The sequence below is a fragment of the Anser anser genome (assembly GCF_964211835.1).
Source record: "Anser anser genome assembly, chromosome: W".
Classification (NCBI taxonomy): Eukaryota; Metazoa; Chordata; class Aves; order Anseriformes; family Anatidae; genus Anser; species Anser anser.
In genome coordinates, this window is record NC_139731.1 from 12,830,896 (window position 1) to 12,846,951 (window position 16,056).

Genomic DNA, 16,056 nt, shown 5'->3' on the forward strand with positions numbered 1-16,056 from the left:
CAGCACGCTACAGTGATTTGTGTCACTTTGGAACTGCCAGAGTCATGACACCTTTTTTTCAAGCATTCTGCCAGCTTTTTAGGATTTTGCAGTTGTTCAGGGGTGAATGTCCAAAACACTGGAGGTGACCACTGCTCTAGAAACCTGCCCATATCCTCCCACACTCCCTGCCACTCGCAACTATCCTGCCTCAAGACAGCTCTCCGGACGAGATTCCTAAGTAGTTGTTTAACCCTCAACAAAACCTGAAGCGCATTCAGGAGACATAACAACAAGAGCAGGCTGGTCTGAGTATCCCAAGGATATTCAACATCTCGGAGAACCACCGTAACTAGCTCGGGGGATAAGAGGGTGATGGTGAAGGAGAAAGGGAGAGTGAACAGGTAGGGAAAAATATCTTCCCCTGTCCCCTCCACAGATTGGCTCCCTGACGAAAAAAGGCAGTAGGTGTAATTGCTAATAGTTTCCGAGATATGGTTTCCAAAGTATAGAGTCGACGACAGTGCTGAGTACAAATACCAGGATAGAGTCGTGACCAGAAATCTCATCATTTCATAAGCCATTGTTACACCGCACAGTACCATAACAATCTTAAACCAGGGCCCGGAAAGGATAAACAGTGCAACAGGGAGCACATACAGAAAGTAACGCGCTATAAAACTCAATTTGGAAAACAGGCACAGCAGACTGGAGATTAAGGCAATCCACATCGTGACTAGCAACTATTAAGCAGGTCTAATACTTATACCAATTTTAGTTTAACACACTCTGGTCAAATCTGTCGATATCTCAACCCTTCGAGCCCCACGTTGGGCGCCAAAAGGACTGTTGTGGTTTAACCCGGCCGGCAGCTAAACACCACACAGCCGTTCGCTCACCCTCCCCCCTCCCTCTCTGGGATGGGGGAGAGAAACGGGAAAGTGAAGCCGGTGAGTTGAGATAAAGACAGTTTATTAAGACAGGAATATAATAATAACAATAATAGTGATAATAGTATTACTACTAATAGTGTGTACAAAACAAGTGATGCACAATGCAATTGCTCACCACCTGCTGACCGATGCCCAGCCTATGCCTGAGCAGCCGGCCCCCCCACCCCAGGTAGCCATCCCTATACATTGCTTAGCATGACGTCAGATGGTATGGTCAGCAGGGGCTCATAAAAGGCAAGTCCTGCCTGATCAACCTCATCTCCTTCTATGAAAAGGTGACCCGCCTGGTGGATGAGGGAAAGGCTGTTGATGTAGTCTACCTAGACTTCAGCAAGGCCTTTGACATGGTCTCCCACAGCAGTCTCCTGGAGAACCTGGCAGCCCGTGGCTTGGACAGGTGCACTCTTCGCTGGGTTAAAAACTGGCTGGACAGCCAGGCCCAGAGAGTGGTGGTGAATGGAGTGAAATCCAGCTGGCGACCGGTCACCAGTGGTTTTCCCAAGGTGTCAGTGTAGGGGCCCATCCTTTTTTATATCTTTATTGGTGATTTGGATGAAGGAGTGGAGCGCACCCTCAGTAAGTTTGCAGAGGGCACCAAGTTGGGGAGAAGTGTCGATCTGCCGGAGGGTAGGAAGGCCCTGCAGAGGGACCCAGACAGGTTGGGTTGATGGGCAGAGGCCAGTGGGATGAGGTTCAACATGGCTAAGTGCCGGGTCCTGCACTTGGGGCACAACAACCCCATGCAGCACTACAGGCTTAGGGCAGAGTGACTCAAAAGCTGTGCAGAGGAAAAGGATCTGGGGGTGCTGACTGATGCTCACCTGAACATGAGCCGGCAGTGTGCTCAGGTGGCCAAGAAGGCCAAACGGCATCCTGGCTTGTATCAGGAACAGTGTAACCAGCAGGACCAGGGAAGTGATCGGCCCCCTGTACTCTGCTCTGGTGAGGCCATACCTCGAGTACTATGATTAGTTTTGGGCCCCTCACTACAAGAAGGACATCGAGGCCCTGGAGCATATCTAGACAAGGGCTACGAAGCTAGTGAAGGGTCTGGAACATAAGTCTTATGAGGAGCAGCTGAGGGAAGTGGGGTTGTTTAGTCTGGAGAAGAGAAGGCTCAGGGGAAACCTTATTGCCACATTCTTAATGAACAATTCAGTATCAGAAGCCTACTTTCAAGAAAAATATGGCTATCATTTTACAGTACAAATCAGGTGGAGATGAGAAAGTTATCCCAGACTACAGTTCAGTTCAATGCCCACTCTCAGGGTTGGCTTTGTTACAAGTAATTCATCAACACACAGATCAGCTCAAGAAATTTGCTTCCAGGAAGAGACCTTAAGTCTTTGCAACCTAACCTGCTCTTTCCAGCCCTCCTAGGTTTTTCTCCCAGCTCTTTAACTATTCTAATCAGTCAGAAGCATTCTTTCATGAAGTCTTCAACTAGCAATCACATCACTAGTTTAGGTGACCCACCTTTGTGACATTTCCTCTTGGTAGATAAATTCTTGACATCTTTACAAAAAGATGCATACTTGTTCTGGGACAAGAACCCTAGCTGTGGTTGTATCTACAGACCAGACTGATATTCAAATAGAAGCATTACCTCTCTTACAAAGAGATACTCACGTTGTAATAATACTGAGGAAATTTCCTCAATTTCCATCTGTATCTTTGTAATATTCTAAAATAAATTATGCTTCTAATAAAACTACTTCAAATCTGTACTATATTTTTATATTTAAGAACATCAACAATACTCACCCCACACACCTGCAGCTAAAGACTTATTCTGGTTTGGTTCCCTCTCATATTCAGGATTCAAAGACGGCTGAAAGGAAAGTTTATCATTATTTAAAACAAAATTCAAAGAGTCTTGAATTCTAAGACCAATGAAATAAAGAACCGCAACAATATCAGAAGTATAACCTCTGCTGTCCAAGACTTCTAAATGGAGACAGACTAGAAACTTCCCTCTGCAAACCCAAATATACCAGTGCTCACTTGTTTCTCTTCTCCAATAAAACATCTCTGGGCTCCCCGGTACAAAAAAGACAGGGATCTCCTGGAAAGAGTCCAGCAAAGGGCCACAAAGATGATACGGGGCCTGGAGCACCTCCCCTATGAGGAAAGGCTGAGACACCTGGGTCTGCTCAGCCTTGAGAACAGAAGACTGAGAGGGGATTTTATCAATGTTTATAAATACGTTAAGTGTAGGAGACAAAGGGATTTGGGCAGCCTCTTTTCAGTGGTTTGTGGGGACAGGAGAAGGGGCAATGGCCACAAGATGGATCACAGGAAGTTCCGCACCAACATGCGAAAGAACTTCTTCACAGTGAGGGTGACGGAGCACTGAAACAGGCTGCCCAGGGAGGTTGTGGAGTCTCCTTCTCTGGAGATATTCAAGACACGTCTGGACGCCTACCTGGGCAACCTGCTCTAGGGAACCTGCTTTGGCAGGGGGGTTGGACCCAATGATCTCTCGAGGTCCCTTCCAACCCCTACAATTCTGTGATTCTGTGATCTCAAGCAGCAGTCAATACCATTATATAAACTATCTGAAGAAAGCCAAAAACAAACCAAAAAAAAAGTGATGTATGGTTCTTCAAAGAGGAAGTTTATCCTTCCTCTTATATCCTAAAATTGTAGGTTGAAACATGAAACCTCAAAGGACCAGCGGCAGAATAACTTTGTTAGTACTTCAAATTTCCAGTGAGGTATGTATTAAATTCTACACAATTACACGTGCCGCAGTTTACTGTGGCAAAAATACTATAAAAAATCAACTTGGAACCCAACTGTAGTTTCACTTAAACATTTAATTGACAATAATAAATATACAGTGATAAAAATGGAGATGAAAAGAGAAACAAGTTAGCGGACAAATGACTAACACCCCCTTACCTATGGGAAGGGCGATCCCTTACACGATAACCTGTAACTGGTGAAATCTCATGAAGTAGCTTGTAATGGACAAAATGGAACTTGCAGAAACAATAGAATCTTGTTTATTATAATTACAATTAACTTACAAAATCCTCAGCCTCAAACTGTTTAGGTACTTCCTTGTCTTCCTTTTTCCCAGTTTCATTATCAGGTACATTGTTTTCATGCAGGCCTTGGCTTTTTCCACAGTGGGAAGTGCTGGTATGAGCACGGGAACCTCCGCCATGGTATCCCCCACGATAGTTTATATTTTCTGTACCATTTCTGCCTTGTGAACGCCAACCATTCTTCTCTTTTCTTCCAAAATGCCCTTAGATTTTTAAGTTTTAAAGAAATGTAATAACAACCAGTTTTGGAAGAACAGTCTACTTTTGCAAAATTGTTAGAGGAGTCAAGCAAGCAGCCCCATACTCTGGGATGTGATAGCATAGTGGACTTATTCATATAAGCAGTAGGGAAGAATCTCATAAAACAGTTCTAGAGAAAGAGGATTGTAGTCCAACATTAAGACTACTCAACCCCTTTTCCTGACTACTCATTTATATGTCATTAGCTAGAAAATTAAGAATTAGAACGAGTTAAGATAGAAATACACCTGGAATCGCATTACTCTGACTAACCCTTACTCATCACATTCTCTCCCAGATGATCCATCTTTCCATCACCTCTAATGTTACTACAGAACACAACATTTAGCATAGGACAACTATTATCATCATATATTTTTTTCCTAGCCAGAGTGCTACATATCAATGATGTAAAAACATTCCATGAAAGCTAAATTATACCTCTATAATGTCGTCCAACGTTAGAATCAAGCCCATCTGAGGAGTTGCGTCTTCTGCGATTTACTTCATAACGATTCTCTGCCCACAAAAAGTTTTCAGAATGTCTCTCAAAGTTCAGTGATGACTGTAAAGGAGCAAAAGTAGTAGACCCGAGATATCTGATTAATAACAAAACTGTAACATGCATTACTCGTGGTATATTCAAACCATTTTTAAAAGGACTTTGGCAGACAATACAGTAACTCTCAGGTATGCACATGTTCATCACCTTTCATGCCAGCAGAAGTGGAAGCTGTATCTTCCACTCCAGGACACCGAAACAGTGTTGAGGACCATGCTTGCGACACAGGGTAAAAAAGTCAAGTGTTTATTCTGGTTTGGCAGCAGAATGAAGACAAGTGTCACGTGTTGCAGCAGAGGGGGAAAAAAAAAGGTAAGAAAGGACACGAGAACATAATTTGGAAGGCAGGATATTTCAAAATCTGGGATCTTAGTTTGGGTTGTCAGAGACCACACATGCATTGCACAGAAAACAAGGAGTTGCTTTGATCACATGCAGCAGTACCCAAAAGACCCAGTTTATTATATTAGCCTTGTAATTAAATTTTAATAAGGCAAACACAACTAGTTATGAAATACAAACAAAACAGTCAAAAGTATAGATTCACAAATATACTTCAAATTATCAGCTTATAAGTAGGGATTATAGACATTTTAAAGTAAATCTTTAATATACCAGTAGGAAATATTGCATAAGTTAAAACCTTATGCTGAGAATAGCACTCAAATCAAAATACATCCTCACTAGAACTCATACCTAAGGGGGTTAAATCAAAAAGTATCACATCTTACAGAAGCTGTCTTCCCTATTATGTCTATCTGCCTTTACTATTTTAACACTATAGCATTTCTTTCGCTACTACACCTTAAAAATTCAAGAATAACTTTTCTTTCTGCAAAAATAATGCTGTCTTACTGTTCTACGTGCCACACATCTCCCAACAACAGCAAAAAGTTTCCCCTTCCCTCCAGCACCAGACTTACTGTGCACTGAGCCCACTGTATTGCACATGTGCAAGAAATCAAACATTCCCCAGTGCCATAATAGCTGGGCATTTTTGCTTTTGTAGCTATGTGAAAAATGTACTACGTGAGCAAAATAAGTTTAGCAGTTCTTGGGAGTATTAGCTTCACTACACAAAAGTATTGATTTTGCTGCCTGAAGCTTACTCCTGAGAAAAACCCTCCCCCTCCCACTCCTCAGTCTACCCCCTAAAAGACAGCAGTAATGGCTTATTCACATAATACTTGTAAACACATAACAAATCATGATCCACAATATACCAGTTGCTATTCTTACACATTCTGAGTTGAGACAGAAAAGGCAAAACACTCTATTCTGATAGCAGCAAGACTAGGATAAAATAAATAAATAAATAAATAAATAAAAATTAAAAAAAATAAAAACACATTTGCATTCTGTCTTAATCTAGACCTCAGTAATGAGCTGCTACCCCCAAAGAATCCTTAGAAAACTTTTGTGAGTTCTGGCTACCCTTCTGTTGCAATTTAAGCCAGCCATTCGCTTACACGCCCCACGGACCCACAGTGGGATTGATTTTAGGCTCCCTCCATCATAATGGTCCTTCTGGACAGTAGAGATGCTATGTAGTTTTGGATTGTTGCATGCTAAAGCCAGTTCTGGTAACATCACCACTGCACTTCTCTGGTTCCATCAAGATTCATTCTTCATTAATCTGGGCTACTTACTGTAATACCACTGTATTGTGGTTTAACCCGGCAGACATCCCACCTGTGGGATGGGGGAGAGAATCATGAGGGGGGGGGAGGGGGGAAGGTAAAAACTCATGGGTTGAGATAAAGACCTGTCATGCTCAAGTGCTGTTCAAAAATCCAGTGCTTAAAATTCAAACTCACAAAAGCACTAGATATGTTCAAAATACAAAGCATGCATTTCCAAACTGTACATAAGTCACATGAAAACGGATTTCCCTCTCAATCTGAGATCTGGGAAATGAATTATTTCCTTGCAAACCTAGAGAGAGGAAAAAAAAAGAGAAAACCATAAGAAACTTAAGATTTAAGTAGTTAAATTATGATAAGGAACCTCAATATTAATTCCTTATAAACAAGCTTTGAATAAGCCACTAAAAAATTAAGAAAGGTCCAGATTTGCTGATTATAAATTGAGTTTTAGAAGATTGCTTCACCTGTTCATTTACACACGACAACCGAATAATACTGCCTTTAGAATTTCATTTTTGGTATAACCTTGAAGAACAATCACACTTTCGCAAAGTATAACTGTCAGCATTTCACATCTAGTGTTTTGAGTTGTACTCAATATAAAGCATCTAAACTTGCTAAGTGATATGCAAAGATCATCCCATTTGCATTTTCCCCACATGATGGAGGTATCAGTCAAGCCTCTTGTTGCAAAGACAACAGTAAGCTTTATAATCCACAGGAAATCTATTGGCAATTTCTAGAAGTTGAGAAATTATCTGATTTGTTTCAGCCAGCCAAGAAACAAAGCAAAAGAGATTTCTGAAATCTTATCGCTTAACATGAATTAACAGTAACCTTGCAAAAACTATTGAGTTTAACAGTCTGTATTGCCCATGTACAATTTATAAAAATCCTTCCCAAAAAAGTTTTGTCCATATCCAAAGATGGCTCAGCTATTCACATCTGCTCAACTAGAGTACTGTATTGAAGCAAATATTAGTTTGTGCTGGTTTTGGCTAGGATAGAGTTAATTTTCCTCCTAGTAGCTGGTATGGGGCTCTGTTTTGGATTTAGGAGAAAAATAATGCTGATGTTTTAGTTGTTACAGAGCAGTGCTTACACTAAGCCAAGGACTTTTCAGATTCTCATACTGCCCTGCCAGCGAGGAGACTGGGGGTGCAGCAGGAGCTGTGAGGGGACAGAACCAGGACAGCTGACCCAAACCGCCCAGAAGGATGGTCTTTACCATAGGATATCATGCTGAACAATTAATACGGGGGAGTTGGCTGGGGTGGGGTGACCGCTGCTCAGGGATGGGCTGGTGGTTGAACGGGTGGTGAGCAATTGCATTGTGCATCACTTGCTTTGTACATTCAATTAACAATATTTCACAGAATCATTTAGGTTGGAAGAGACCACTAAGATCACCTAGTCCAACCTCTGACCTAACACTAACAAGTCCTCCACTAAACCATATCACTAAGGGCTACATCTAAACGTCTTTTAAAGACCTCCAGGGATGGTGACTCAACCACTTCCCTGGGTAGCCCGTTCCAATGCCTAACAGCCCTTTCAGTAAAGAAGTTCTTCCTAACATCCAACCTAAACCTCCCCTGGCGCAACTTTAGCCCATTCCCCTCGTCCTGTCACCGGGCACGTGGGAGAACAGACCAACCCCCACCTCGCTACAGCCTCCTTTAAGGTACCTCTAGAGCGCGATAAGGTCGCCCCTGAGCCTCCTCTTCTCCAGGCTGAACAATCCCAGCTCCCTCAGCCGCTCCTCATAAGACTTGTTCTCCAGACCCCTCACCAGCTTTGTTGCCCTTCTCTGGACTTGCTCGAGCGCCTCCATGTCCTTCTTGTAGTGAGGGGCCCAAAACTGAACACAGTACTCGAGGTGCGGCCTCACCAGAGCCGAGTACAGGGGCACAATCACTTCCCTAGTCCTGCTGGCCACACTGCTTCTTATACAAGCCAGGATGCCGTTTGGCCTTCTTGGCCACCTGAGCACACTGCTGGCTCATATTCAGCCGACTATCCACCAGTACTCCCAGGTCCTTCTCTGCCAGGCAGCTTTCCAGCCACTCATCTCCCAGCCTGTAGCACTGATTGGGGTTGTTGTGCCCCAGGTGCAGGACCCGGCACTTGGCCTTGTTGAACTTCAGTTCTCTCTTCCTTTCCTGTCCTATTAAACTGTATCTCAACCCATGAACTTTTACTTTTTCTTCCTGATTCTCTCCCCCATCCCACTGGGGGGGAAACAGCTGTGTGTGGTACTTAACTGCCTGCTGGGTTAAACCACAACATAGTTCCAGACCTGAACTAAAGCTGCTCAGCAGTGGCTACCCAGCTTTATATCACCTCCCTATCACTTATATATCAAAAGCTTAACCTTAAAAGGAAACCAGGAGCAATAGGTGAATTGGATTTTAATCAAGATGTAATTCATTTCAGTCACATTATGAGAGTTCATTCACATTCCCAGATTCCTTGTATCAGGTTTTTCTAATACTAACCTTTACCTACATGAGGGAAAGCCTCAGCTACGCAGCACTGAGAGGGAACCAAACTCCTGAAGATACAGTTAATAAAAGTGCCTCTTCAGGGAAACAGGTCAGAGTTCAGTTTCTCCTTTTCCAATCCAGATGTTGTTGATACCACAGCTTCATCCCAGCCCCATTCTGCATGAAACATGAGATGCCTTCCCTTCTTTCTTCATCTCCATCCCTCTTATCTGCTCTTTTCTTCAGCTGCCTTGTTCAGATATGGGAAGCAGAAACAAACACCTATTCTAGGAAGTGTTGGGGGGGGCACGCAGGGGGCCACAACATTTGAGATCTTTCTCGTGAAGGAATGACAGAACAAGCCTTATGATGTAAATTAGGAATTACTACACATGGGTAGGACCAAAAAGACTAAGCGCTTAATATCCAAACGGGCTGTGTATCGCAAAATGCTCATCGCTAAAGGAAGAGGTAACGCAAGGAAATAAGCTGCAATACAGACAACGAAGCACAAGGACTATAACGGAGAAAGCATACAACTACAAAGCTTTTGGAAGAAATGAAAGTTTATCTAAACTCCTTCAGGTAAAGATTCATGGAAGACAGATGTTTGCAATGAAGCTTTGCACAATTCAGGAAGGAGGCAACAAAAAACCTCACACCTCAGATATATTTGAATAGTACTTGGGCAATGCTGGAACTTACTTTTATCATGCTGTACTGGCATTTTAAGTATGCAGGTAAGTCCCTTCCAGCAGATTCATGAAACACATGGAGAAAAATTGTTTTATAATTGGGACACTATATTAAATTAAGCTCTAATTACTTTTCCTATTGAAAGTGTATTAAATTGGAAAAGGCAGATCAAGGAGTTGAATCTCTCAGAAATCAAGCAGATCAAAAATATACAGCTCTCAGGAACAGATGAGCCTAACATTCCCGTAATAGCAACTGACAGTTGCTGATAGACTACAATAAACAAGCTAGCTAGTTCAGCATAGAAGATAAATAGAGCAATAAAAACATTCAATGACCTGAATAAAAAAGTGCATGCATGCATGTGTGTGTAGATACATAAGTAAAGCAGTGGAGTCAACTAATACTGACTGCTGACTATGCATTGAACAATAGCACAAGCTCATTTCCAAAGTTTATAAAGGCTAAATATTTTCCATGGACATGAAGACAGCAAGAAACTTAAATACATTAAAGCAAGGCAATACCACTCTCATAGCTGTAGATACAGATATTGCATTCAAAAAGATTAGAACAAAGAAGGAAAGAAGGCAGGTCTACAAATAGAAAAATAAAACAGATAATAGGAGTCTGAAATATCCAGTGCTGCCTCTGCTTCTGCAGTCACACAAATTAGGAAAGAGTAGAAGGATATGCCAGGATAAAAAAACAAAACAAAACAAAACACACATTTATACAAGAAACATATTCAAGACTTTCAAGACTTTCCTTGTTTTCCAAGTATTCTAGGGACCGCTATTTCTTGTTCTCAAGCTAACTTTTCCATTTCATAAATGAAGTAATTGTAGTCTAGATGGAACAGCCAACAGTGAGGGTGCACAACTATCTGAAAGCACCACACACTACCCCCAGTAACTGATGAGACATTTCAGAAGGTCTATTTTCAAAAGCATTTTTTTTAATCACTTTGATGATGGAATAAGAAAAAACGTTCTCTAAAACATATAGGACAAAGCAAAATCAGAAGCAAGAACATCAAGCACATGCCTCTCAGTTTTTCCAGCAATACAATAATTCATTTTAAGCTACTGATGAAGGAAATTTTAATCTAACAGCAGCTCTGGAAATGTGTCCACATTCTTCTTTCCTTGAACTCAGGTGCTCAAGCAGAAACCCCCTACTAGAGATATGAGCTTGAGAACCAAGGTTCAAGTATTTAAATCATGACAGCAAGACTTGATATATATCATCCGTTATCACCCTTCCCATATTTATTATGTTTTATTATTATTTTTATTATGATTGACGTTATGACATTTAGACTTCTGTAATATTGAAGCTGCCTGATCAGAACAGCAAAAACATACCTTTGTTGATGATGGTGGAGTAGGAAAATTAAGCCAGGCTGGAGCAAAGTCATGTTGCGCCATTTAGGTCCAGTCTCTCTGAATCAATGAGACAAGGCTTCAGCACCTCATGGCAAGTCCCTGTAACTGGAAAAACAAGATAAACATCTAAAAAGTACTCATTTCAAGAACATTATACTTGTGGTATAATCACTACCTCCCTTCTGTTGTCTGGTATTGTTGTCTCAAACAGATATGATTTGTAATCTAGCTACCCTTATCTCATTACAGCGTCACATTTGTCCTTTTATTACCAAAGTGTCACACTAATCAAATATTTCACAAAGATCATAAAATTAGAACTAACATTCATTCCTTTATTTCCTCTTACAAACTGGATGAAGCACCTTGCGTGAGGTCTGATCAGAAAGCTGTGGCAAAATTATCTCCTTGAAATATTTTCTGATACTGTCTAGAATGGATTATAGAAGCTATTTCACTAGCTTCTTAGAAGAAGCTGGTTTCCCAAATTAGCCCCTGAAAGTTAATCTCAGAGGCCACATTAAGATTCTTCATGAGAAAACTAGATGCCAAGAACCCCGTATTTTCCTCTAGATTGAATAGAAACAGAGCCTGAATATCCAGAAATACTGCCAAAATCCAGTAAAATTCACTAGTTTGAAAATGGGCAAGAGAAGGTAATGGCTTAAGGCAAAACCCGAGAGTACTTTTTCTACCCCTTGTTCTCCCCACAGGCAGAGAAACATTTCTCAGCAAACAAGAGAATGCAAGGTAATATAAACTATTGCTTAAAGCTGAACTATAGCACTGAAAGGAAAGAAATGGATGAAACACTACCTGAATTATAAGGGTATCTGAATCATGCTCTACGGCTAGATACAGCAAAATTATCAATGACTCTGTACTGGGTCGGGCTGGGATGTTAACTTTCCCTGCAGCAGCCCATACAGTGCTGTGCTCTGCACTCGTAGCTAAAACAGCCCTGGTATCACACCAGTGTTGTGTCTGCTGCTGAGCAGTGCTGGCACAGCATCAGGACTCTCTCTAACCCCCCTAGGGGTGGGCAAAGAAGTGAGAAAAGAAACATCACCAGGGCAGCTGACCTAAACCAACCAAAGGGATATTCCATACCATATGATGTCACACTCAGCAATAAAAGGTGGAAAAAGGAGGAAGAGGGGAGGGGTGGGCTCTCGTTGGGAAAACGTCTGTCCTCCTCCCGAACACCGGCTACGTGCGTTGAGGCCCTGCTTCAAGGACGTGGTCAAGCATCGCTCATTTGTGGGAAGTAGAGAGTAATTTCTCTCCTCTGCACTTCCACATAGCCTTTACTTGTTTTGTTTAGTTTTCCCTTTCCCCCTCCCTCTTCCCCTTTCCTTTTTTTCCCCTTTAGTTAAATTGTTAATTTAGTTAAATTGTTTAATTAATAATAATCTTTCCTTAATAATTATTTGTTTTTCCTTTAATTAAATCATCCTTATCTCAACCCATGAGTTGTTCTTTCCTTTACTTCTTCCCCTCCTCATCTAAGGAGGGGGAGGGAGAGAGCGGTTGTGGTGTTCAGCTGCCTAGCACGGTAAAACCACCACAGACTCAAAAATATTTAAGTATGATGTACACATTATTAGAAATTCAGGTAGTGAAAACACAATTAACATCCAAGTGCATGTTATAGGGAAAAGCAAATAAACATGTATTCCATGTCTATGCACAACAGAGTGCAGATCTGTTAGTGAACACAGATGTGGGTCACTCCAATCTAAAACTGCTGTAATTTGATAAGTTTTAACAAGCACTGTGGAATCTGAACTAGATAACTGATAATTATCATTGCATTTTGGCCTGAAGTGGGCTACTGCAGACTTCCAGCAAGAGAAATTTCAACAACTAAAAAGAAGTTTAACAAATTTGTAAGTATTAAACTGCACTACTTAGTCAAGTTGCTGCTTCTTTTTTTTGCCATGAGGTCATACTAAAGCTGTTTTTTTGTTTGTTTGCTTGTTTTTTCTTTCATTTTAGCTTTCCTGATCCCATCCCTGCACGTCTAGGCAGCATCCCTGTACTCTTCCCATGCCACATGCCCCTGCTTCCACTGCCTGTGCATTTCCTTCTTGCACCTCAGTTTGACCAGCAGGTCCTTGCACAGCCATCCCAGTTTCCTGCCCTCCCTGCTTGCTTTCTGTCTTACACAGGGGGATGGAGAGTTCTTGCACTCTAAGGAAAACATCCTTAAAGAGTTGCCAGGGACAAAGGAGCTGAACAGAGCTAAGGACAGTGTTCCAGGGTATCTCATCCACCAGGTCTTTAAATAGCTTGAAATTTGCTCTTTGGAAGTTCAGGGTCCTGACTTTGCTCTTTGCCAAGCCCATATTCCTCGAGATCACAAACTCAACCAGGGCATGGTCACTGCAGCCCAGACTGCCTCCAGTCTCAACCTCGTTAATGAGCTCTTCCGCATTGGTGAGCGCCAGGTCCAGTAACGCTTCTCCTCTGGTTGGTTTGTCTAATACCTGGACCAGGAAGTTATCTGTGATGCACTCCAAGAGTCTCCTGGATTGCTTACAGCCTGCTGTGTGGCTTTCCCAGCAGACATTCAGGCATTTGAAATCCCCCATCAGGATGAGAGCCTGCAAGCACAATGCTTCTTGTAGCTGAAGTAGGAAGGCCTCATCAACAGACTCCCCTTGACAAGGCAGCTTGTAGTAGACCCCAACCACAAGGTGTCCTTTATTGGTCTGCTCCTTAACTTTTACCCATAAGCTCTCAACCTGTCTGTGACTGTTTCTCAGAAGCAGCTCTTTGCAATCTATCCATTTCTTAGCAGAGGGCCACACCCCCTCCCCTCCTTCCCTGTCTCTCTTCTGTAAAGCTTGCAGCCCTCAATTCCAGTGTTCCAGCTGTGTGATTCATCTCACCACATTTCTGTGGTAATTAGGCCATAGTTCTCTAATTGCACTATGGTTTCCAACTCCTCCTGTTTCCCATGCTGCACGCATTGGCGTAGAGGCACTTCAGCTGGGCTATCAGCCGCATCACCTTTTTATAGGAGCCCTCCTATTTGTGACAATTCCTCCTTCCTTTGTGACAATTCACAACTATTTCCCCTGTTGCTTCCTAAAGTTTCAGCAGTCCCTAGTTCTTTTCTGTCAGAGGTACATTCCTTCCTCCGCTAAATCTAGTTCAAAGCTCTGATAATAAATCCTGCCAACTTGCTACGCAGAATGCTCTTGCACCACCTGGTCAAGTGCGCACCATCCAGTGCCAACATGGCTGGTCAAAAGTGCACCTGAGATTGTAGAACCCAAAACCCTGAGCGTGGCTAGTGCCACGCAACTAATCATCCACCTGATCGGTTAGCTTTTCTTTAAACCACATTTTAGAATATACAGCCTATCCAGCTTTAAGTTACCAACCCCATGTTTTACCAGGCTCCATAAATATTCCTAGTTGCTACCTTTCCGATGTTGCCAACAAGCTTGCCTTAGAATGTATTTTAATACAGAAAACGTTTCCATTACAAGTACGAGCTCTGCTTCATTACAAGTATCAACACTAGAGTACTCTTCATCCCCAGGAAGTTATTTTTGGCAAACTGAAAACAGATCACAAAGTGAGAACGGAAGGCCAGCAAGACTACTGTCACCTCAGGCAAGATTTGCTATGCCTAAACCATTTACAATCAGTTTGGTTGCCAAACATCAGTTTGATTTTTGGTTGAGTTCAAATTAAGTTACACCAACAAGTTAGACTACCACTTTCTTCTGCAACACGTTCCAGCACTGAATTGCTCTTACATCGTTTCAAAGATTTCTTCTACAAGATCTGACAATTTTTGTTTTTTCCCCTGCTATTCAAGTCCATTACTTCATCTATCCCCAGCAGTCAGAGACATTTCTGCATTCTGTATCCCCCAAAGCAACTGCAACCTCTATTCAGATTTGTACTACCTACATATTTAATAAGTATGCTCTATTTCATTATTGCAGATGTTAATAAAAATACTGAAGAGACCTATTTAGTTCACTTGATATATCCTTCCAGCTTGACATCAAACAGTTACCTTTGCAAAGACTCATGAGCCTAAGGCAAATAAGTAGCACCGATAAGCAATTCATTTTAGAAGAACATTTAGAAGAACATTTAGAAGAACATTTCCGCCTTTGAGAAATACAGGACTGTCCCACATTTAACTAAAAATTCACACCTTAGGTATTTGAATAGAATGAAAATAAGTAGTATGCACCCATACAAGCATTAACAAGAGTGATTTAGTTATAATGACAGACCATGAAGAACTCGTCTCCTAGCAAGCCTTCTCTTATATACACACCATACATCAGATCAACCACTGTTCATTAACATTGATAAATGATGACCAGAGAGCACCTCTCCTAGAAAGACAGGCTGAGAGAGTTGGGGTGGTTCAGCCTGGAGAAGAGAAAGCTCCAGGAAGATCTCATTGCAGCCTTCCAGTACCTAAAGGGGGCCTACAGGAAAGCTGGGGAGGGACTCTTTGTCAGGGAACGTAGCGATAGGACAAGGAGTAATGGCTTTAAACTAAGAGGGTAGATTTAGATTAGATATTAGGAAGAAATTCTTCACTCAGAGGGTGGTGAGGCACTGGAACAGGTTGCCCAGAGAAGTTGTGGATGCCCCATCCCTAGAAGTGTTCAAGGCCAGGTTAGATGGGGCTTTGAGCAACCTGGTCTCGTGGAAGGTGGTAGAAGGCGTCCCTGCCCATCTGGGGGGGGGGGGGGGGGGTGAAACTATATGATCTTTAAGGTCCCTTCCAACCTAAACCATTCTATGATTCCATGATAAAACAGTTGTTGTACACCCAACATTAAAAAACGACTATCAGAAACGTATTGAGGTAAGCTCCATAGATCTGAATACGGTGATTCTACTGCTTTCAGAAGCTCTCTTGGTAACAAAAAATTAAGCCCAAAATTTGTCACAGTGAACTCATCGTTCCTTAGAAGCACAAACTCAAAACATACCTGCCTTTAGTAAAAGTATCCTGAAAGCTAACTTGGCTTAGGTTGTCCATCACTGAAACAGAGCTGTAAAATTC

At 42.0% G+C, this 16,056-nt stretch overlaps 1 protein-coding gene across 20 annotated transcripts in view; it reads right to left on the bottom strand.

Annotated features, from left to right (window-relative positions):
• Positions 1–16,056, bottom strand: part of LOC310888751 (vasculin-like) — an 81,042-nt gene that overhangs the window by 43,227 nt on the left and 21,759 nt on the right. For 11 of the 20 annotated variants that reach the window (XM_083815803.1, XM_083815801.1, XM_083815787.1 and 8 more), the window contains 4 exons: positions 10,983–11,108; positions 4,667–4,790; positions 3,965–4,188; positions 2,697–2,763 (listed from right to left, as the gene is read on the bottom strand). In XM_083815803.1, coding sequence (XP_083671929.1) covers positions 2,697–2,763; positions 3,965–4,188; positions 4,667–4,790; positions 10,983–11,045 — 478 coding nt within the window. In that variant the 5' untranslated portion in view covers positions 11,046–11,108. Of the gene's footprint in view, positions 1–2,696; positions 2,764–3,964; positions 4,189–4,666; positions 4,791–10,982; positions 11,109–15,982; position 16,056 lie in introns of those variants that run through there. The other 9 variants (XM_083815792.1, XM_083815794.1, XM_083815789.1 and 6 more) reach the window with 3 other exon arrangements.